This window comes from Mercurialis annua, linkage group LG4 (assembly GCF_937616625.2).
Source record: "Mercurialis annua linkage group LG4, ddMerAnnu1.2, whole genome shotgun sequence".
NCBI lineage: Eukaryota > Viridiplantae > Streptophyta > Magnoliopsida > Malpighiales > Euphorbiaceae > Mercurialis > Mercurialis annua.
The window spans coordinates 24757166-24781845 of NC_065573.1; the positions used below are offsets into that span (position 1 = coordinate 24757166).

At 31.1% G+C, this 24680-nt stretch overlaps 4 protein-coding genes across 4 annotated transcripts; 2 read left to right on the forward strand and 2 right to left on the reverse strand.

Moving 5' to 3' along the window:
* The first annotated feature begins 2712 nt into the window (after positions 1-2712).
* LOC126678026 (putative homeobox-leucine zipper protein ATHB-51) lies at positions 2713-4545 on the forward strand. The gene is made up of 3 exons (XM_050372882.2): positions 2713-2947; positions 3255-3595; positions 4149-4545. The coding sequence occupies exons 1-3, from the start codon at positions 2845-2847 to the stop codon at positions 4380-4382; spliced, it is 678 nt and encodes a 225-aa protein (XP_050228839.1). The 5' UTR covers positions 2713-2844; the 3' UTR covers positions 4383-4545.
* A 1732-nt stretch (positions 4546-6277) lies between these two features.
* Positions 6278-8164, reverse strand: LOC126679137 (60S ribosomal protein L24). Its single transcript, XM_050374076.2, has 5 exons — positions 8128-8164; positions 7603-7678; positions 7380-7481; positions 6903-7051; positions 6278-6675 (listed from the first exon to the last, which is right to left on the reverse strand). The coding sequence occupies exons 1-5, from the start codon at positions 8136-8138 to the stop codon at positions 6519-6521; spliced, it is 495 nt and encodes a 164-aa protein (XP_050230033.1). The 5' UTR covers positions 8139-8164; the 3' UTR covers positions 6278-6518.
* A 1276-nt stretch (positions 8165-9440) lies between these two features.
* On the forward strand, positions 9441-13170 carry LOC126677811 (uncharacterized). Its single transcript, XM_050372605.2, has 4 exons — positions 9441-9863; positions 10058-11023; positions 12192-12239; positions 12328-13170. Exons 1-4 carry the CDS (start codon positions 9630-9632, stop codon positions 12757-12759), a joined length of 1680 nt encoding a protein of 559 aa, XP_050228562.1. The 5' UTR covers positions 9441-9629; the 3' UTR covers positions 12760-13170.
* Positions 13171-16425: 3255 nt separating this feature from the next.
* Positions 16426-20022, reverse strand: LOC126678761 (sulfite exporter TauE/SafE family protein 4). The gene is made up of 12 exons (XM_050373661.2): positions 19591-20022; positions 19293-19452; positions 18906-19106; positions 18746-18807; positions 18608-18656; positions 18444-18499; positions 18271-18357; positions 17961-18011; positions 17525-17764; positions 17316-17409; positions 17082-17222; positions 16426-16799 (listed from the first exon to the last, which is right to left on the reverse strand). The coding sequence occupies exons 1-12, from the start codon at positions 19747-19749 to the stop codon at positions 16717-16719; spliced, it is 1383 nt and encodes a 460-aa protein (XP_050229618.1). The 5' UTR covers positions 19750-20022; the 3' UTR covers positions 16426-16716.
* Between the last annotated feature and the right edge of the window lie 4658 nt (positions 20023-24680).

The following is a 24680-nucleotide window of genomic DNA, read 5'->3' on the forward strand; positions in this document are numbered from 1 at the left end:
GGCTGGAACACCCTGCTCACATGTTGGTAGTCTGGTTTATCATACTATCAATCATGATGATATTGTATTGTTTGTGTGGTTAGTTAGCTTATCGCATCTCCTATCACAGTTTATTGAGTAAATGTTTTTTATATTTTGAATACTTAATTTTAGAATTTTTTTTCATTTTTTTCATCTTTTACATTGTTAAAGTTATGTGTTTATTCTGATGATTTTTTTTTTCTCCAAGTTAGAATCCATTCATGAAGATTAAAATTATAAACAATGAAAATCATATAACAAAAGACATATATATAATCTTTAAAAATTTGAACTATTAAACAATAAGTAACAACTTAAGATATAGATAATAAAATTAATTGCAAATAAGAAAAATCTAGATATAAGTTTCATAAAATTAACACAATGATGAATAAAGTTTCGTTGAATCGGGTATTTCGACATCTTCTTTTTCCGATTTGATTGACGGTCTGTTGAATTCTAGTATTTTTCGATCTTCAAATTTAATGAGAGATCTACAATAAATTGAGTGTAAAGCACGAACAAACATTAGAGATTCTTGAGAGATCTGAAAAATGAAATCAAAAACGGTACAAAAGATCATATAAATTTTATTTAAGCATGATAAAAAGGACCAAACCGAGAGGAAAATTCCTACTGAAGACTTATTAAATAAAAAAGTAGATATATAATAATATAGATGAAAAGAAAATGCTTTTCTGACTAAAATCGAAAATATTATCTTCTCCCGCCTTCAAAAAGACGAAAAAATGAGAGTTTTTTTAAAGAGAAGGAAAAGCACAGATTTTAAAAGGAGATAGTAAAGTTATGTTTATTCTGATGATTATTAGGATGGTGATATGTGAATCATAAATAAATCCACTACTACATTTTGCATATTGTTGGGTGATTTTCTTATTCTTTTAGAAAAGAAAAAACAAAATGTCATCTTTTACGGTTATCGAAGTATAGTTTTATAATTACCGAACTATAATTTTACAGTTATTATTAAAAATATTGGTGGGAGTAATTAATTATAAATTGATGAGAATGTGATAATCCACCTACATGTTTATGAGAGTGTTTAGGTTCAACCATGACCTAATAACTAGAACTAGTTAATAGGTGGTTGAAACTTTACACTTATAAACTCATTTATATTTGTTCTTCTAAGCAATGATCGGACTATAGCTTTACAGTTACCGAACTATAGCTTTACAATTACCGAACAAAATGTCATTTTTTTTACAGTTATTGAACTATAGATTTTTTTACAGTTATTGAACTATAGCTTTTTTTATAGTTACCGAACCAAGTAAAAACAATATGCATGGTTTGAGGGGTGAATTCTTTTTCATTTACCGAACTATAACTTTATAGTTAAATGGTCACCAAATTATAAAAAAAATTACAAAATGGTTATCAAATTATAATTTTATAATGAAACAATTATTAAATTATAAAAAAAGTAACAAAACGGTTACTAAACTATAGCTTTTTAATAAAATGGTCATCTATTTACTTATATGAATAAGATAAAGATGTGTATTTAGGTAGAAGTCGATAACCATTTGGTTAAAAGATCATAATTCGATAACCATTCTGTTACTTTTTATTATAATTTACTAACTGTTTCGTTAAAAAATTAGAATTTGATAACTATTTTATAATTTTTTTCAAATCGGTAATTATTTTATTATAAAATTATAGTTCGATAGTCGGAAAAAATTTAATTCCATAGTTTGAGAGAGATGAGAATCAAAGGTCATAATCTGGTCCCATGAAGTTCAGAGAAAAAGTGAGTGATATAACACCATTCCCTTTCTCACGCCTAATAACCCCCACATACCTACCAGTACCACTACTGCTCCTTTCTCTCTTTCTTCATCCTGCAACCGACACTTCTTCACCTTTTCTTCTATTTCACTCTCTTTTTTGAAACCATTACCGACGACCCGACTAGTATATCCATCGATTCGCTCGGTTAAATAAATATATATATATATATATATATATGTGTGTGTGTGTGTGTGTGTGTGTGTGTGTGTGTGTGTGTGTGTGTGTGTGTGTGTGTGTGTGTGTACATATATATATGTGGTATTTTTCTAGATTAAATCTATTTGTTTAAAATTTAACTACATGGTTAAAATTTCATTGATAAATAAATTGCGCTCTAATTGGTATATAAGGAAATAGACAACTTTTACAGTTTAACCAGTTCAATAATTGTACAATTTTGTATTTTTTTCGGTTCAAAAAGATTGAACCGTATTTTCAATCAAAATAAATTTATCTATCCACAACTATACCATTTTTATTACATATACTATAATTTTTTAGTTTTGTTTATTTGGTCTGTCGTTTATTCGAGTTTTGCCAAATATAACCAATGCTTGGATATATTTGGTATATTTAGCAAAATTCAAATAAGTCTTGGATATATATGTCAAAGACTGAATAAATAACGGATCAAATGGGCAAACTTCAAAGATTATGATATATTTGGCAATACCCTAATATCTGGTTGTGGATGGATAAGTTCATTTTGCCAACAAAAGAATTGTCTGACCTCCAAAATTAGATGAACCAGTGAGTCAGGTTCGATTTTTAAAATACTGATTTCACTTTCTTGCACCCTAAAACACAACTATACACTATCATATATATATACAGATATAAATAGTCACGCCCCAACTTCTGATTCTAACTTGAAAGTTGAAACTGTGTCGAGTCTTGTTTTACTTAGTATATGTGGTCCATCTTATTGACCTTTATATATCTCCTATTTTTGTTTCATTTGAAGATAGAAGAGACAAACTCAGAAACTGTGTCCGAAAAGGAAGCATGGATTGGCATGGCAATTTCAGACCTAATTTTGTCTCTCGTCCTCCTCATTCTTCCTTTAACTTCCTCTACAACTCTAACTACGACCACTATCACAATCCAGGTAATTCTACATCTCTTACTATACGTTTTTTTTCTCATGCAGCACGGAAACAGAAACCCTAAAATAAAAAATCCACTGAAACGGCAAAACGATAGAATTTTGAAGTTTCAGAACTATTTCTAGAAACGGAAACGAAATAGTAAAACGTAAGACTCGATCAGTTTTTGTTAACTTGTGGTGAAAAATGGAAAAAATGATAGGGTTGTTGAGTTTCATTAGTGTTTTTAGAAATGTAAACGAAATACTGAAATGTAAGACTCGAGAAGTTTTTGTTAAGTTATAGTTACTATGTTCAATTGTTTTGTAGGGATGGATTTGAAGCAGCTATCAATGGCAGAAGCGTCTCACGGGGGCGGGTTGATTCCGAGTCTAGACAACAAGATGAGTTGTGGAAGTGAAGAGAAGAAGAAAAGATTGACGAGTGATCAATTGGATTCGCTAGAGACGAGCTTTCGAGAGGAGATTAAGTTGGATCCTGATCGGAAAATGAAGCTGTCTCGAGAACTAGGGTTACAACCGAGACAGATTGCGGTTTGGTTCCAAAATAGACGTGCGAGATGGAAAGCTAAGCAGCTTGAACGGTTATATGATTCACTTAAACAAGATTATGATGTTGTTTCTAAAGAGAAACAAAAGCTTCAAGAAGAGGTTAGTGCAATGGTTAAATGTCCGAATGATATCCAATATTAATTTTATATTTCAATTTAGTACTAAACATTTAATTCGTATAAAATAATACTCAAGATTTAATTTTTATAATAAGTTAAAGTATTTTAAAAAGATTTCAGATAAAAAAATAGTTTATATGACAATCGCGAATCGGTAATAGCATATTCTAAGAATTCGCTGCCATAAGGTGTCTTGTCATATGGCAATTATTGATTTGTGATTGAGCTAATATAATCATCTTTTATTACAAAAAAAAAATATAGTAACCGATATAGCAATATGTTCTGGAAATATGATTCACTAGCTCACCATATTAAGCTGAAATTTTAGTACCATTTTAATATGAATATGAAACTTTTAGTACCAAATAGAAAAATGTAAGATAACTATTTAGTACCAAATGTTTAGTACCACTCGTGCTTTATTAATTAACTCTTATGAGAATTTCTACTTCTGTATAATGAACAAGTATAGGATTCCTATTTTAGTTCAATCATTCTCATAAAATAATCATAATTAAATATATTTGCAGGTTATGAAACTGAAAACTATCCTAAGGGAGCAAGTGACAGCAGCAGGCTATACAGATATCTCCGGCGAAGAGACTGTAGAAAGCACGTCGGTTGCGATTCGTAGCTCGAGCAGCAAGCCACGAGGAGGAGCAAATAGTAGCCATCAGATTGCAGAGTGCAACTATCTTATGAACGTCGATGAATACAACCCGGTCTCATCACCGTACTGGACTATTATTCCATCTTATCCCTAGTTAGGTTAAACATTATCAGACAGTTTCTGCTGTTTGTTTTAGTTTGCTAGAGTTGCTTATATTAGCCCTAGCTTTAGTGAGGATGACTCTTAGTTATATGTATTAGTTTAAAATAACTTTAAACCCTTCTAATAATTAAATTTATAATATTTGGAAATTTAAACCATTACATATTTTTATTTTTATTTTACCTACATGGATTCACTTTATGATGGACCGCTCTCGTATGAGTGAACTATACACTTTAAGAATAGTAAAACTCTCTTGTGAAACAAATGCATGAAGGTTAAAAAATTATCTTTCGTTATGTACGGTACAATCACTAATTTTAAGAATCTAATTGAATTTTTATTTCATATCAGAACATAACGAATTAATAAGGATGTAAAAGCATTTAAACATTGATTTTTCAATTTAGTTCGGTTTCGTTTGCTCTGATTTGCACCAAAATTTAACTGACACTCTTTTACTTTTAAAATAGAACATGAATGAAAAAATGATTTTTTAATAAAATCAAACCAAATCAAATCAAATTTATCGATTTGGTTCGATTTTTGCATATTCTTTTGAATAGGGAGGGAAATTTGGTAAGAAAAAAGATGCACGCTCAAGAATATGGGAAACATACAGAGAAAAAGAGACAAAGTAGTGTTATATTTTGTTTGTATGGGAGAAATAGTGTAAATTTCCATGTGCATCCAAAAGTTTATTGTACCAAAAGATAAGTAAATCGAAAAGTTCTGCTAATGTAGCTGAAAACGCCACATTCCTACCAGAAAAAATGACTTCTAAAAAGTAATACTTTCTTCCCAACGTCCCGAAACAATTGTTCATTTTTTTCTCTTCTTTAATCCTAAATATTTGCAATTTCTAATAAATCACATTTTTTACACTTAATTTTTTTATATTACCTTTATTTGAAGTTCATAATTTATTTTTGTATCCAAAAAAGGTGAATTAGTTATAGTATTTAATAAATATATAATAAAAAAAATTAAAAATAATAATTGTGTTTGCTAAAACTATGTGAAGATAGTAAAATGAATAATTTTCTTTGTGACAGAGGAAGAGGGAGCATATTTTAGACTAATGTTTCTATGTATGTGTTGTTTTGTTTTGTGAAGAATATATAAACTGCTTTCCAAACCATAACTTGAAAAAATTGAAAAGGTTTGAACACCTAAATATTACAAAATCTGTTAAGTCCTACGCATATTTCATTTCCGTTTACAGAAACAATTTTGAAAATATAGGTTTTCAATATGCCATTTTAGACTTTCTTTTTCCGTGCTCAATGCACCATTCTATATGTTTGCGGCAATTTAACTATATGTTTTCGGAAGATTGCTATAAGTTTTATAACAATCCACATTAATAGTGAAGACGGCAAATTTCTATGTTTATCCAATGTGCCGGTTGAAACATAAACAATTTTTGGCCTGAATTAGTACGGTGACCTCTTATTGATGAAAAATAAAAATATCAGTTACCAAAATCCAACAAATAAAACGACGTTTATCGTCCAATAAAAATTATATAATTCAATGATATCAGAGATTTGAAAATTATTGGCTTCTGAGGTGATGCCATAGATCAGTAATATTTTGCAAAAACAGAGCTGTGTGCAGAACAGTTTGTAATAAAATGTCAGCTGTTGTGTGAACAATGCAATATTATGTTTAATTATTAATGTCAAACTGAAAATTATATAGTTTCTGTAGATATCTCAGCTTATTCCTTCGAAAGGACTCAAAAAGATTAACCAATATATTTGGATGACTCATGTTATAAATTAATTATAACAGTTAAGTTAATTTCTGATATATAAACCCATTACTAATATGATCAAAAAAACTAAAAAAATTATTTCCACGACTGTTTTCATGCAACATGGGTTTAATCATCTGAAGTAGCTCCATGTGATAGAGATTAACATTAGACTCAGAAGCATCTAAACTGCTCAATTTCAAACTCAAGTACATAACATTGGAAAAACAAAATTGAAAAAACGTCACTGTTGTACCAACCATAGAAAACTGAAGTAATACAAACATCCTATAAATGCAACTTGGAGAAAAATAGATATAGGTTAAACTAGTCGGTCTAATAGCAAAGAACATTGAGAAAATTGGCAGCTTAACGCTTTCCACCACCACCACCGAGTTTGGGACCCTTTGGTGCAGCACCCTTAGGCATGTTACCTTTGCCTCCTGCTTTCTGTGACTTGGCAGTCACTTCTGCCTTCTTTGCCTTCTTTTCATCTTTGGTCTTCTTGATCCTCTCCTTAATTTCGCTGTATCATAGGACAAACAACCCAACTTCAGAAAATTACTAACTCTAAATTAAAAAGATGAATCATATATTCAAGACACAACCTCATGAGCCAATAAATTTACGCAGTAAGGTGCAATATCTAGAATACTACATATTCTGCAGGTACTAAATCATCATTAATACATTTTAACCATCTCTTTGCAAATTGTGCTATTAGCAAACTATGCAAACACAATATATACATACCGGAGAGCAGCTTCCCTGGCAGCATCCCTAACTTCTGGCTTCTCAGCTCTTTTCTTCTGGATAACCTCCAAGGTAGCGCCAACAATGGACCTAGAATATGGTTTCTTGGTAGCTCGTCTCTTCTTCTTGACAGCCTCTTGTGAGATATCCTGTGTCAGAATAACAGCATTGTTTGATTAAAGTGTAACACAAGAAGCTACTACTCCACAAACAGATGAAAAAAGTCAACATAATTATGAAGTATAACTAATTAAACCACATTACTGGTACAAGCTAGAACAGTCAACGTTCTTAAATTACATGAGCAATTATGCTCTACTAAATAAAAGAAAAACATGATTGTATCCCATTTTTTAGATTAAGTGAATTCTGACACAATTATTTTCTTTTTATACCTTGCCATATAAAATGTTTTCACCAAATAATTGTTTATCCATAATCTCTCCAAAATAAGAGCAATGTCAAAATAAACTATACCTTCTTATGTTGCTTCCTAAACATGGCTGTCCATGTAAGCTTCGATGGCTTCAACTTGTTGTGGAAGTACCTCTTGCATTTTGAATTAGCAAACAAAAACACCTGAATACAAATTAAAAAAAAAAAACACAGCAGAATTTCAGATTCTCATATCAACACATAATCGCTAATAACCGGATGATAAAAGGGGGAAGTAATCAAATTTAAGTAACAAAGATATTACCTGAGAATCAGAGCGAATGAATCTGATTCCTTTACCAGGATAAATCTTGGCTCCGCTAAAACGGCATAGCTCAGTCCTGAAATGCCAAAACTAAGAATTAACCCATCTTTACCAAACAGACAACCAATTAGAAAATAATACAAACCCAACTATAAAACTATAACAAAATTAACCAAAATCAGATCTGATTTTATTATTTCATCCTTTTAAATACTTTCATGCATTCTGTCAATCAATTTAGACCACATTTTTCTCTCTGTTTTGTATTCTAATGGCATCATTATTAACCACCATCCCTAATTCTTGCAAAATTTTAGAAAATTAAAGACCGGTGCTTTCATTTAATCTGAAGCAAAGGGATATCCAATAGAGTATCTCACAGTTGGAATTATACAATACAATCACTGCATAAGTTTAACTATAATTCTTTGATAATAAAACTAAAACAAAATTAACCAAAATCAGATCTATGATTCTTCCGCAAGAATAAATTAAATGGAAAGATAGTAGTAAAGAGAGTATTACTTGAGAACCATGGCTGTGAGTTTTGCTCCTGCTCCTGATGTTGGCTATGGTAAACCCTAGAAATTTCATTATATTTGATGAGCACGGTGGTTTATAATGTTTACATTGACTTTCTTAGCCTTTCTAGATTAACTTATTTACAGTTTTGACACGATATGTTATGTATAATAAAGCCCAACTTTCTTAAACATGATTTGGGCCTCATTTGCATCATTAGACAAAAACTTATGTTTGTTGTTTTTAGTTTTCTTGATTAAATAAAAATTAAAACACAGGTTTCTTCACTAATTTTAATAGAGTACGGGTGGTGTTTTTCGAAATTATAAAATAATTTATAATCCATTTATATTTGTGTTTAAACAATCACTTATCACTGAGTATATGATTAGACATAATTAGTAAATTAAATATTAACAAAAATTAAATATGAAAAACCTTCCTGCAAAAGAAAATGCATATTCACTTTCGAACATCAAATTACCTTTTTAACTATTTTCATTTTTGAATAACAAACAAAATTCGAATGGTTCCTATCCTTGTTTTTTCAAAGACTATATCTTATTTTTCATGAATATAATTATTATATGTTAAATTTTGTTCGGCTTTTGTTTCTTTCGGTCATTTTTTTTGGACCTTATGTTTTTCGTTTGAGAATGTTTTTACTTTTTATTACAAATTAAAAGTTGATTGTTAAGTAGAAAAAATGGAATTGTTGGTTTTTTTATTGGAAAATAATTTTTTTTTTTTTTAAAAAGAGGAAAATAGAATTGTTAGTTAAAGAAGTAGAACTTCCTTTTTCCCAAGTCCTATAATTTATGTAATGGCATTTTAATATTAAAATAACTTTGGATTGTGACAATCCATCTCAGAATTCAATAGATGTATAGAATTCTATCAAACAAAGGATCAAATCACCTTCTCAATTTGACATAAAATATCAAATTAATTCGAGTGATCTGAAATCGAGCTCGATTCGATATTAATCAAGTACTTTTCAAATCAATTTCGAATAGCTCGTTAAATTGGTGGGAGTCCGTTTCACTCGGTTTATAATATTGATTGTATAATCGAAGAATGCCCGAATACAATTACATTATCAAATGATCAACATTTTAACTTAATTGACTACTATAAATTTGAATAATTAATTATTGATCAATACCTTCACCATCAAAAAATAAATTTGCAAGATACTCTTTATAACTTGAATGGATGACTATGTTGCACGACCAAAATTCTATTTGGAATTTAATTTTTTGGTAGTTTCTTAAAAAAATAAAAAATAAAAAAAAGGAAGTAAAGGAGCAAAATTCATATCCATACCCGAACCGATTGAAAAGAAAAGAACAAACCCGACGTGAAGAGAGCGGCACACTATTAACAGAAACAAAGGAAAAGGCGAAACTTCTCATCTTTCCCGGTACAATTTCATCCTCCAACACAAAAACAAGATCCATTGAGTCAACTAGAAAACCCTAATTGGCTACGATAACCCAATTTGAATGGACGAGAAGCAGCAGCATGTGGCGGCGGTACAGAAGGAGGAGGAGGATGATCGGAGCAGCGAGAGCGACGACTTGACGTCGGAGGACGAAGGGACGGAGGATTATCGGCGCGGCGGTTATCACTCTGTGAGAATCAGTGATACTTTTAAAAACGGGCGTTATGTTGTTCAAAGTAAACTCGGCTGGGGTCATTTCTCCACTGTTTGGCTCGCTTGGGACACTCACAAATCTGTATGCTTCTCTCTTAGTAACTATATTATGTTTTTGTGCTCAGCAGTTGCTTAAAATTTTTGAGCTGATTTTTGAATTTCTTAAAATTAGGGTATTTGATTGATTACACATTGCTTAATAATTATGTACTACTCTTTTGGTTAGTTGTTATCTTCTGTAGTATGCTTTTTATTTACTTGCCGCGAAAAATGCAGCTATTTGTAGCTTTGAAGGTGCAAAAAAGTGCTCAGCATTACACTGAAGCTGCCATGGACGAGATAACCATATTGCAACAGATTGCTGATGGAGACCCTGACGATAGTAAATGCGTAGTAAAGCTTTTGGATCATTTTAAGCATTCTGGTCCAAATGGACAGCATGTTTGTATGGTTTTTGAGTATTTAGGGGATAATCTCTTAACCCTTATTAAGTATAGTGACTACCGCGGAATGCCTATTCATAAGGTTAAAGAGATATGTTATCACATTTTAGTGGGTTTGGATTATTTGCATAGACAGCTTTCCATTATACATACTGATTTGAAGCCGGAGAACATATTGCTGTTATCGATGATAGACCCATTGAAGGATCCAAGAAAATCGGGTGCTTCCCTTATTCTTCCAAATAGTAACAAAACTGTGCTAGAAGTGGTTGCTAGACTAAATGGAGATTTAACTAGGAATCAGAAGAAAAAGATACGAAAAAAGGCTAAGCGAGCCGCTCAGGGGTGCGTGGAAAAGGAAGTTTCTGCTGAAGCTGATGTGGATCTTGAAACATCTGCTGCGGATGAGTTATCTCCTAATGCTAAACAAAATGGGAGTTCTGCTGAAGATCAGCCTGCTTGTTCTGATAATACAAACAGAAGATCTGATGCTGATGGAACAAAGAGCAGTGGGTTAGACAATCAGGGCAACAAGAGAGGAAATCGCTCCACGAGGCAGAAGCTGATGGCCTCAATTGACCTGAAGTGCAAATTGGTGGATTTTGGAAATGCATGTTGGACATACAAACAGTTCACAAATGATATACAGACGAGACAATACCGGTGTCCAGAGGTGATCCTAGGATCTAAGTACTCTACGTCTGCTGATCTGTGGTCCTTTGCTTGCATTTGTTTTGAGCTTGCATCTGGTGACGTGCTCTTTGATCCCCACAGCGGTGATAACTTTGACAGAGATGAGGTATAATATGTCAGACTATTTCTTTTTCACATTGGTTGCTTATTATTCTCATTACCTCTTTCTAATTGTATGAAATATCTATTCCATTGTTCTTTAGCCATACCCCATAATTTCAATGGCATGCATGATTGCAAAGAAGTCTATTAAGGTTCCAATGGTAGTGAAATTGGTTTAACAAATATAATAGGAGAACAGAGGATCTTTCAGAATAATGTTTTGCTAGTCAAAAATACATATTTTAGTTAGGTAAAATGTAACATATTGTTTGCAGGAACCAAATCCTGCCAATTCTTTGGAGTGGTATCCTTTCTTCTGTCCTTATTTTTGCATGACCAATGAACAACTGTTATTACATGGCAGTCTGAGGATGAGCATTATTATGTATATTTTAATTGCAGATTGAAGAGACAAAATGTGCATGCAGTACAGTAAACCTGCAATATAGTTCTGTTTCCATGTTAATCCTTGTCCCTCTTTTGGTGATAAAGTCCTTGAACTCCTACAAGAGATATGATGCTGAAGGTGTTTGCTTTTATGATGTTTCATAAACAAAATAGACGAGTGTGGAATGATTTATAAAAGCACATTTTGCATACCTTCTTTTTAGGAGGTTGACCCTCTTTTCATCATTTGCTGAATGACGTCCATCCTTGTTGATAATAGAATTGTACCGGCTTCAGATTTCCTAGTTTATGTTCCTAGTTTAGCTTTATTTTGTTAGCAGATTCTGATAGTATTTATAATAAGGTCTTATGTTATTTTTTCTTTTGCTGAAACAAAATTATTCTTGGAGCTCTATAATTGAAAGATGCTTATTGGTTATCATTAGGCATCACTATCTAAATTGTGGGTTTTCTATGAATTTCAGTTGTAGTAACTGGTAAAACATGACGATTTACTCGAAATTTTTTTAGTATGTTCCCCCTTTGTGTACACAATAGGAGCAACATTTTGGACGAATGTAGGTTTCTGCTTTTAATATTACGTTTTCTATGTATTGCTGTTATTTTTTGTTTTACATGCGATCCCGATGTCAATTTCCAATTCTAGTGTTTTTTTCTCTTTCCAATTTCTTAGTGTCAGCTACAGTTTGTTTTTTCAATTTGATTCGGTTCAGGCATAATGGATAGTGATTCATTTTCTATGCTCTTTTCTGTTTGTGTTTCAGGACCACTTGGCCCTGATGATGGAGCTCCTTGGAATGATGCCCCGCAAGGTGAGATTCCGTTCATTCCCACTGTCTAAATTGTTTGTCATTAAATGCCATTTACATCTAACCTGAAGATGGTGGCAATGATTCTCAGATTGCCTTAGGCGGACGCTATTCTCGGGACTTTTTTAATAGATATGGTGATTTGAGGCACATCCGCAGATTGCGATTCTGGCCCTTGAATAAAGTTCTCATGGAGAAGTATGAGTTCAATGAGAAGGATGCAAATGACTTGGCTGATTTCTTGATCCCCATCCTTGATTTTGTCCCTGAGAAACGGCCAACAGCAGCTCAGTGTCTTCTTCATCCATTTATCAGTTCAGGCCCTCGTACGTTAGAGCCTTCTATGCCGACTCATCAGAATGAAGCCTCGGAGGGATTAAAATCTGACGTAAAGAAATTGGAGAAGGATGAGAGAGAGGCAATGGAAAAGGGTCTGGGGAATATTGCAATTAATGCAGAGTCTAAAGTGGTTAAAGATTCCCCATCTGGCATTAAACTCTCCAGGGCAGCTTCAACTAAATAGGACTCTGGCTTGTATGACTAGCAGTCTTCTTCCCCTTAATATCATGTGCAGTTCTCTGCAACAGAAGTTGGTACTCTTCCAAGGCTTGATTAGTTTGGGCTAGGTGTATTTTCAATGTATTATTTGGATTGGGATGAAATGGAAAGATTATTTTGTGGCTCTGACGTTGGTGCTGGTTTGGTGGAGCTCTAGCTTAACCAAAAATGGGTGTTGTGTCGGAATTCACATCTGATCATATTTATTGGAGTAAAAAACCTTCGAAAGCGGACAAATTGGTAGCAAAAGGCAGCAATTGTAATGAACTGTTTGTGAAGATTGTTCATTTTATGTGATTCATGTACTGGATGAAATCCTTGATACTGTAACCATAGACACATTAAGTTCTATACCCTTTCTTTTTTCTTTCAGCCAGATCAGTGTTCTTGTTCTTTTCATATTTGGTATGGTTATTAGATTTGCTGCTGTTAATTCTGTTGGATCCGACATTCAGTCTTGTGATTTTCTCTATACTTGCCTCAGGTGCTATGGAAGCTGATAGATAATCGAAGTGGGTTCAGAATTGTGGTGCGGCTATTCGCTTAAGGTTTTGTAGATTTTACCTGCCTTATTTGATTTCTTATCTTTGCTATTATTCTGAAATCTTTGACTGAAATGCTCTTACAAGGGGGATTTAGTAAAGGGAACTAAAATTTTAGAGGGAAAACGATAATGTTAACCTAAAATTAGTAATTAATGAACAACAGGGTTAGGATTAGAGTGTAAAAGTAGTAATAATTAGTCCACTATTATTAATTTCTTCTAGTGAATCATAGTACACTAGATGTTGTTTAAGTTAGGAACATGTCGGTTTACATGATTGATTAACCTGAAAACCTAACATCATTTCCACGCATAAAATTATACTAGGACATAACAATAGAGATTTGTTATGTCACGTGTCGTAACTTGATATGGACATTTTTATTACGATAATTATGTTACTTTACTGTAGATTATGTATAGTGTAATCTAGAAGTGAAGGAGTAATAATTGATTTTACTTTTTTTTATTATTTTTCTGAATAGTCTGCATTCTCTGATTGTACCAAGACTTAAAATAGAATTTATTTTGTGTATTACATGTAGGGGGTGTGCGTAGTCGGTTTGGCCGCCGAACCAAATTAACCGAAACAAAATTTTTCTAATTTTTTTAAGGGAACCGTGACCGAAATATTACAAACTTAATTGTAAGCGAACCTCAATAATTGTTTGGTTTGGTCAGTTATTTCGGTTAAATAAATAATAAACTTTTATTAATAATAATTATTCAAAAATAAATGAAATAATTTTGGTGCTAATTGTTCATTACATGCAAATTGAGTAGGCATATTGATACTTAAGTCATGTAAAAGATGACAAGAATACCTTAATTTCTTAAAAAAAATACAAAATTATGTTATATATATATATATATATATATATATATATATATATATATATATAATTTAGTCAATCGGTAAGTTGGCTATATCAGAAATTTCAAACCAAAAATTGAGCCGAGCTGAATTAATTTATTTTTTTAAATTGTTAACCATAACAGTACTTATAGTTATATGACCAAAAAATTGAAACTAGAATTTTAGTTTGGTTCAGTTGGTCAATTTATACCTAAATATTGCACACCCATATATTTTTGTCTTGGTGAAGGAATTGGCATGCCGGTTTTTGTGCCATCATTTTGCATATTTTAAATGAATAACATACAGCCAGCCATAGCCATATTCATCATGAATCATCCAGTAGGGACTTCTATAAAATACCTATATGGAGGAAACTTCCTAGAAGTTTACTATATTTAAATTTGATTTATTGAAATATATTTTACTAGATGACACGATATCTGTAGTATCCAAACAATTTTAGACTTGATCACTCTCTTCCAAAATTTAATTTAGGGCAAAATCCATCTAAAACATTCTCTCCCTATGTGGGGTTCAATAAGGTTCACACAGAATTTTGATAAAAACATCTACGTGGTGTTTATCTACTATGCATGTGACTTGTTTATGTTTAAAGGTGACGTAATTTATTATTCTACTTCGAATCTTTTTCTATCATTTGGGGACGGAGAATCTTTAATGTTCGTGAGAGAATTTGATCATACATATTTAGCAAAATATAGTTTATTATTGTACTTCGATAGGCAAGTTTAAAATTTAGACCAAGCCATCTTACCGGACAAAATAAATCGGAAATCGGTAGCTGGTCTTGGAAAAGTCGGAAATGGATTTTGATTAATTTTGATTGGTTCAATGGGAATTTAATGATATTATTATTGAAAAAATAATAATTCTTAATAAAAATAATTCAAAGACGGATTGAACCAGCCAACTGAACTAATCCAGCCAATTGAATATGGATCAGTAGTTTCACTTGATTTCGGGTTTGATTTTTTTTTTTCTCGATGAATTCGGGGTTTGATCTTTAGAGCAATGTTTCCAGTTACTGGTGAAAATTCTGTTTCATTTGAAATTTGTTTCATATTTGTCCAATTTAGAGCAAAGCAGCGAAGCCGAAGATCAAACAATTTGCCTAATTGATGCACAAGCTCATGCCACATGTCTAGGGTTATCCTGTTAAGAATTTATAATATGAGGTTGTTATTGAAACAAATTAGAATTACCCATCAATATCAGGCATTAAATGGGCACAAATTTTAACTTGAACAAATTGAGAGTGATATAATTAAATAAAATCAATTTGAGAAAAGGATTGATTTGTTATTATTGGCAGAAGACTACTTTTTTTTAATGTGGTTTGAGACACAGTTATTTTATGAGGTTTCTGGTAGATGTGTGGAAAACATATGTTTGCAGTTCTGATAAGCATCTCATTTCTGTAATAACCGTGGCATTTTTGCATCCTGTTAACAAAAATTGTAACAGGTGTTTTATATTTGTCAATTGAATTCCTAACAAATATCTCAATATTTTACATTTGAAAAATAAAAATTTGACAGATGTATTATTTTTTACCGTTATCTATATTTAATTGTAAATCCAATGGTAGTAGATGTAGTAAAATGGTTCTAGGTTTGCTCCCCATGATAGTAAAATTCAGTCTCTAAATGGAAAAATAACATTCCTCTATCCAAAATAGTTATCCATTTTATCATCAACACAGCTTAAAAAAAATAAAATTAATATTCTAATTTTACTATTTATGTAAATCTTTTCTATTATATTCTATTAGATACTATGATTAATTCAATTCTTTGGTAATAACAATGAATAGTATATTCTAAATAAGAGCAATATAAAAAATTAATTTTAAATATTGTGCCTAAAAACGAGCAAGTATTTGAAACAAAAAAGAAAGGAAGTTAACAATTATTTTGAGATGAAGTTTGCAAAATTCAGCACCAAAAACTATATATAAATCTAAACCTCAAACCTAAACTAGCTTCAAGAAGCATAATGAGGTCAGAGCTGTTTAGAAGTATAAAATGTGATTAAAAGGAGAATTAACTAACATCAATTTAAATGAGATTTTATCACTTTTATAGCAAATCAAAGGAAACGAGCAATTCTCATGCGCCGTTCAGACATCGAATGATTCAGTAAAAAAAGAATGTAATGCTTGATTTTTGTCAAAATGAACTTAAACAAACTATTCAAAATAAGAACAATACTAAAAATGCTACAATTGTTGCAAATAAAAAAAGTAATTCCTTACAATATAAATGTTGCAATGGTGTCAGCCAGTAGCTAACACTCATCAAGAAATAAATCTCTAAAAATTTGTAGCCAACACTCATCAAATTGATACACATAACAAATGACTATCATACCCTTTTAATTGTTGCAATGAAAGTGAGTCAACTAGATATTGACCAACAATCCATTACAATCTCTTTTTTTTTGCACTTGCTGATTTCCTCCACCTAATTTTCTACTTGAAAAAATTGCAGTGTCAATGATCATTGGCTGCTGCAGAAACCTAAGAATCCCATAAATTCATGATTGTTTATCATTTTTATGCTCTTCATTGTGCCAACCACACCTGCAATACATTTCAAAAGATAAATAAATCACCATTCTTGTAATGCACTTATGTATTTGTAATAAAAAGAACAAAATTATTATTATCGCCCGACGAAATTACTATTTTCCTTCAGCAATTTTAACAAATCATTGTTTACCCATTCATCTAAAAATGGTAGCTAATAACTAAATGTCGCGGAAAAAAATATATTTTTTAAAATGCAGGGAGAAAACAGTAATCTTGACCTTCCGAAGGGTGATAATTATGGCAATGTAAATAGTGATTGATGAAGAAAAGTACCCATGGTGAGAGCACTGGCAAAAATGACACCAGAGAGGATGAATACAATAAGTGATGCTCTTCTGAGAATTGCAATTAGCTTCCTTACAAAAAATTGTCCCCAGAAGCCAGCTAATACTGACACTCCTGTGAGGTACAATGCTACAAAAACAAAATTTATTGCCAAATTATTAGATACGGACACACAACATAAATCAATTTCACATGATTTTGAGTTAGATTTATATAATTTACCATAAGGAATAGGGAATCTGTTTAGCAGATAAAATTCCACCACAGACAATGATGATGAAAACATCATTACAAATGTTGCTGTTGCACTTGCTACCTATTACCACCAAAAAAAACATTGACACTGTTAATATAAAATTTCGGAATTTCAAAAGCGTTTAACTAATGACGAAACATGGACTCGTGTTTCTGTGCAACTATTAGATACAAACCTGAGGGATGACACCAATCTCGAGGAGAAGAGGGCCGAGAATGAAACCACCACCGGAACCGAGTAGACCACCGACTGTTCCTCCCAAGATACCACAGAGTGCACAGAACGTAAGGTGCAACGGGGTCCATGCAATTGAAGCCTCGCAGATTGATTCGGTGTTGCCCGTGCTCATTCTCTTTGTATGTTCTCTGTATAATTTCACTGCTTCATAGCCGAATAACACAAATGCTACAGGAAACTGCATGATTAAGCAACACCCCACATGATATCAATATACCAAGAGCAAGAATCTAAACTTTTAAGATTTAAATCAGCAAAAGAACAAAAAAACATTGTCAAAATTATTGTGAGCGGCGGGATTCTGAGATATATGAAATTATTCTTATCATAATGTAATTGTTGTTTATTTTATGAAATTTAATAATATTCATTACCTGTAAACAAAAGAGCACCCAATACCATGTACTGCAAGCTGCCACATCATTCTGCAAAAACCAAATATAAGCACATGGATGCATAAAGAGGGGAGGTACTACATAAAGTCTGGGGTAGGCTCTAACCCGGGCTGACTTTTTAGAATTTTTTAAGACTAAGAGGTGAATTTATGGTGAAGTCAATTAGAGAAAGGTTGAGCCTGAGATTCCAGGAGGTTAGTAAAGATTAATAATAAGATGAAATTTAGCCCGGGTTTGAAAAAATTATAGTTCCGCCACTGAATACCAAATAATGAGAGTAAAGAACTACCTTGGCAATTTGAAGAAGAAGGAAAAATGACCAAACAAATAGAAGCACCAAAAGCCTTTTCCACCTTAGGTTGAAGCACACTACTTGCTACAAAGTATATAGCAAAACATTTAGTATTACTACAAACAAGTTAGAAATTATTGAAAAATAATAAAGTGGTGAAATTTATTTACCATTTCTGACTTCTCTTCTCTAGGTACCAATGGCTCATACTCTGTATCAATTAAAACTGCATCCCAAGAAAAAACTAGTTAATAGACTATTATTACGTGAGAGCTCGAGTTAAAAATTCAGTTGACAACTAATAAAAAAACGAGTTGTTATCGGTATATCTTACGTTCGCCACGTGAGTTAACCAGAGTTCTCCGTTGCTCTGCCCATTCTTTCTGCAAATTTAGCCTCAATATGAGTAAGGACTAACCAAGAAACCGCTTCAAACAGAATTTGTTGATTGATTAAACTATGTACAACTTACATTGAAGATTGTCTCTTCTTTCCACATTTCAATTCCCCTAAAGGCAGACCTAGAAGAAGTTCCTATCTCATAGTAAACAATATATATACTTAATAAATCATTAAAACAACTAAAACTTATACAATAAAGTAAAGATTAAGAAATGGAACAGTAAATTTACCTATAAAGAGTATGATAATAAGCACAGTAATTAGCCAGTAAGGAAAAACAACACTCAAGGAAACACCAATGGTGATACCAAGCATAAGCATAGGTTGAAAAAGCAAAGCCAAATCATAATCAAGAATTGGCACTTCTTTTGTTGGATGTGGCACTCTCAAATTATACCAAACTGATGATGCTGATGCACCCATTATCATACCTGCCACACAATTTCATACAAATTTAGCAATCCAAACTATTAAATAGTTTTAGGAACAAAATGGGCCATACTTAGAATTCAGAATCTACAACTTTTTGGATCCCCTTTTTCAACTTTTACCTTTTTAGCATACTTTGAGATTCCTAATGGATTAAGACAAAATCATAATGAAAAGTAAAAACTTACATTTAGAAAGAGCAGCAGAGGATTTAGTATCAAATCCAACAATCAAATTAAGCATAGGAACAAAAATTCCTCCACCTCCAACTCCACCAACAGTCCCACATGCTGAACCCAAAAATCCTATAATTGTAGCCAATACAATTCTCCAACTGAATTCCAATTCCTACAACACCAAAACATTATCAAAACCAAAAAAAAACAAATACCCACATCAAAAATTCAAACTTTTTCCATGTTCAACACATAAAAATCAAAACTTTATCATATAAACAAGAAAAACACGAGATAGAAAAAAACATACAGGCCAAACTCTTTCAGTGGCGGAGACATTAGAAGAACTGAGAAAAGTAGAATTTGATGATTTCTGAATATTTGAATAGTCCGGTATAAGAAAATTAGCCGACAGAACAGCCGCCGAGAAGGACACCAACAAATATAAAACTAAACCTCTCGTGGCCATTTCAGGGCGGCGCTGGCGTCGGAGGGTGGCGGATTCAAGAATATATAAATCCCAAAAAACCACAAAAACAAGAAACAAGACTACGAGTTTATGTTTTTGTATTTGGAAAACAAAACTAATTACTACAAACGTATTTGAAAACAACGTAATTTTTTTGTTTTTCTGTTTGAAGAAGAAATAAAAACCGAACAAAATCAAACGTTGTCTTTGAAAAAACGAAGAGACAAATGGCAAAGCAAAGAGAAGATAGAAGATGGTTATGCCGGAATGGCTGCCTCAAGCCACATGCATTCTTATATGTATATATTGCATTTACACGTGGCTTTATTCTAGCGGTTTGTTTATTCCTCTCCAGCAAACCTTTTAGGCTAAACCCAATTTGAGTTTCCTGTACTATACAATTTTAATTTTTCAAATTCCTCAACTTCTAATTAACTTTCTCAAATCCCTAAACTTTCATTTTTTAGTTTATTAGGTTCCTCAACTTTTATTTGACTTTCTTTTTATTTTTTAGTTCATTAGATCATTTAAAAGAGATCCATTTAAAGACTTAATAAATTAAAAATAACAAAAGTTTAAGGATCCAAGAAACCAAAAAAATAAAAATTTAAGAGTCTGAGGAAGCCAAATAAAAGTTGAGAAACCTGATGAACTAAAAAATAAAAGTTTAAAGACTTAAGGAAGCTAAATAAAGGTTGAGGGACCTAATGAACAAAAAAGTATAGTTCAGGGACTTTAAAATAGATTTAGCCAACCTTTTATTATGGTAGTGAATATATTTTATTTTTCGAATTGAAATTTAATTAATTACTGTATTTGTCAGCACATGATTATAGAGAAATTAAAGGGATTGTTTTGGTAGTTTATTAACTGCTGTAATTTTTAAATGGCGAGTCAAACCAATTACTAAACTAATTTGGTATTAAAAGTAGTAATGAAATCCTATATTCCTATTATGGAAAAATGATGTAATTCTTTTTTACATTTTTATTCTGGTTTAAAATTCTGTATCTATTGTATTGCTGGAGAGTTAAAGTGGTATTGGATGGGAGTGATTTTTTGTTTTTAATTGAAAAGGAGGGAGCAGTTATGGAAAGATTTAAATTCTCCATTAGTGATTTGCTGCTGAACGTTTATACAATTTAAACTATAGCTCATGCAACAATAGTTGTGACACGTCATTTGTAAATAAATCAATGAAATATTCTCAATGTTATAATTTGTATTGTTAAAAATTAATAAAAAAAAAATTCAATATCGCAAACACTCATTGTCATTGGCTTGTTATATAAATGACGTGACACAACTGTTAAAAATGTTCCATGACAGAGGCTAAATTATACACAAAATCGAACTGTAATATTTGGACTAAATACTATTGAGTATAAAGGGTTGCGGTTTGATCGGGCAATAATTCTTATTTTTCATTTAATTAGTTTTAATAGATTTACTGGTTATTTACATATTATTTTGTATTTTCCGTTTTTTATTATGGTTTTTTCATCTCTATTTTTATAGAATTTATATTTTCTTATGTGGTTATGTGTTGCCCTTTATGAGGTTTGATATTTTCATTATGGATCTTATAATGCGATGGAGATCTGAATCGTATATGATGATCTTTTTTTAATTTCAATTTAAATCATGTAAAGTTGATATATGGTTTATAAAATCTACTGAATGTAATGGACACATTTTTAAGATACATATCAAAAGAGTTCTGCTCAAAATAGCTGAAGAATAAAGATATAAATTCTCATAATTCAGATGAGCAATTCATATTAAAATTGTCCCAACTGCATATTGTGGTCATGATAAAGAGCACTTTCAATATAATGTCCAATTGAATTCATGCCAGTTCCCTGTAGAAGATATTGTAATATTTGGTCTAACAACCTGAATTTTTTGGTTTCATATTGCTATCATATGGAGTTCTTATCTCATTCATTCGTGCAATAATAATTGATCGTTTACTTATCTATTAATTTATTCACAAGGCTTGAGATTGTAATGTAATTTTTAGTGTTGCAGTAAGAGTTTTTTCAAAGGTTTTTTACACTGTCCGTGAATTAAATAAAATACATCGTTTGATATAATAAAAAGTGATGGAAATTAATAGATTTTTGAAATTTACCATCCTCTGAAATATTTTATTTGATTTTTCACCTAAAATGTGAAAATGTTCAAACTATTTCTTATATATAATGAACTTTTAGAATAAATTTTTATTTTCAAATTATCAATATAAATTCATTGATTTTAAATTCTATTTATATATATAACGGGATTTCTAAATTTATTAATTTTATATTTTATAATTTTTAAACTCGTTCCTGTAAATTTCTTCCCTACTAGCATACTATAACAATCAGTCTACAATGAGCAAAATTTTACCAGCCCTTGACATATGAACAACAAAACTTGTCCTTAACGGGATAGTACTGAATTTCAATCTATTGATTTTGTTAAATCTATGAATTTCAATTTTTTTAAACAAACGGTCCATGTATTTGTTTAAAAAAAGGTTGCGCTTTGGCTAGCAACTGTAGTTTTTTTTTTTGTAGAAAACGCTTGATCAACAATTAATATGAGTACTGATGGATATCGAATTCTATTTTAGCTACAATGGAGCCGAGTCGTAGGAGATCCATTCTCAGACGATACCGGAGTCCTGCCCGAAGGGCCAAAACAGACGGCTGAATCCATATGATCCGCCTCGACTGGAACACCATCTAACATGAATAATACAAAATTCATGAGGACTCGGACAAAACGTGTCGGCACTGTTCGGACAGATTACTAGATCTACTAAATATTCTCGAATATCTTACCTATTTGGATACAAACTCCAACTTAAGAATATAACCTCTAAGTTAGGAAGACGAGACTATTTAGGAAGACGTTTCTAAATAGGACTCATGTCTAAATAAAGGAATATAACTCCTAATCATGGTCAAACCCTACAAAATATAATGGCTTATCCCCTTAAAAAACCCTCACCTTTTACCCCCAATTCGTTTGCACCCTCACATTGCAAAACCACTAAATATACCAAAATTACGACCTTTCACTTTCAATTGCACCCTCAAGTATTAAATTGATCTCTTTTCACTTGAAAAAATATGTTTATTTTTGTTTTAAATAAAATATTAAGTCTTATTTTAAAATATATGCTAAATTTAAAGTATTGATTTGAACATTTTTCAAGTGAAAAGAGATCAATTTAATACTTGAGGGTGCAATTGAAAGTGAAAGGTCGTAATTTGGGTATATTTGGTGGTTTTACAACGTGAGGGTGCAAACGAATTGGGGGTAAAAGGTGGGGGGATTTTAAGGGAATAAGCCAAATATAATTAACCTTCCTATTAGAACTCTACAAGGTATACTATCATTTACTATAAAAGGAGTTTGAGGTATGCCTAAACACACAACTATATTGATATACACAAAATTCTGCTTAAGCTCAATACTGACTTTAGCATCGGAAATTTAATCGGATAACCACCGTCCGGTTAGATTTTACCCTGTTTTGCAGGCCTAATTACCGGATCAGAAGGCAGACTCCATCAAGTACAAATTGATTTTTTTTCATTTTTGCTTTTGATGTATTTTTATATAAAATTTTACTTAATTATTATTTTTACTTGTTTGTTTTTGTAAGTTTTAATATACTTAAATTTGTTTAATTTAAAACAAAATTTCAGTTCATTTTGTTAGATTCTATTAACTTTTATTTATGTTGTTAAAACTCATAAATCAATATGAAATTGTTCAAAAAACAAAAACCAATATGATGTATACACATCAAAATTCACGTATTAAAATTTGAATCGAATACGTAAATGAAATATGAAATTTATTGCAAAACTAAATAAATATAATACTAAATTCCGAAATAAAATAAGCCTCTACTATTCTACTGATGTTCTGTTATCGTATCGTTTAAATGTATTAACTTATTTAATCTTTGATCAAGTTGTACTATTTTATCTCTATTAATAAATTTTTAATTATTATAAAAAAAATCAATCAATTATCAATGTATACATGGCATTTATGATTTATCTACTTCAAAATAGGTAGGCTATAGTATTACTTTACTGAAAACACACTAAAACCATGTGGTTATCGTAGCATAATTAATGTTTGCACCAATAATGACGGTCACATTTTTTTTAAAGACAGATTATATATAAAGATAATAAATCAAAATTATAATTTAAATTGTCAAAATATATTATAAATTAAAATTATAAAAAACAAAAAACAAAAAATAAAAACAAATTGAACGCTATATAATCGATTTAAAAAAACAAAAAAATAATAGAAATACATTGATACAAATTTATCAGGTATAAATAAACAGGATGAATCAAATATTGAGAATTTTCTTGATATTAATTTCACCTTATAACTTATATTGATCAATTTACGTTGCTGTTAATATTACTTCAAACGGTAATCTAAAAAAAATTTAAACCTTTAAGAATTTGAATTTGAAGATAAACCCCGACAGCCGCATTTCTTCTTTTGCCATGGGAGGTGATTTTTGGCCTTCCTGGGCAAAAAACCACCTCCCTAAATTCACAATTTAGCTTGTTTTTATTTTTATTTTTTTTCACTATTATCTTAATTTTTCTTTTTCAAGTGTTTTAATTTTTTTTCCAAACTTTCTTGATTTCCAATTTGTAGCCTAATCCGTTTTTCGGTAACTTTATATTAAATACATGTATTCACATATTAAATTCTATTTTTTGTTAAAAAATTTAAATAAAATTCTAACATTTATATTTTTGTACTTTGTAGACTAAAAATGACAAAACTGCTGAAAAACTAATTAGCGCTACAAATTGCAAAAATAAAAAAAATTAATCTTATTTTATAATGTTTTAAACATTAGATAAATCATTATAAAAGTAAAACGTTAAATT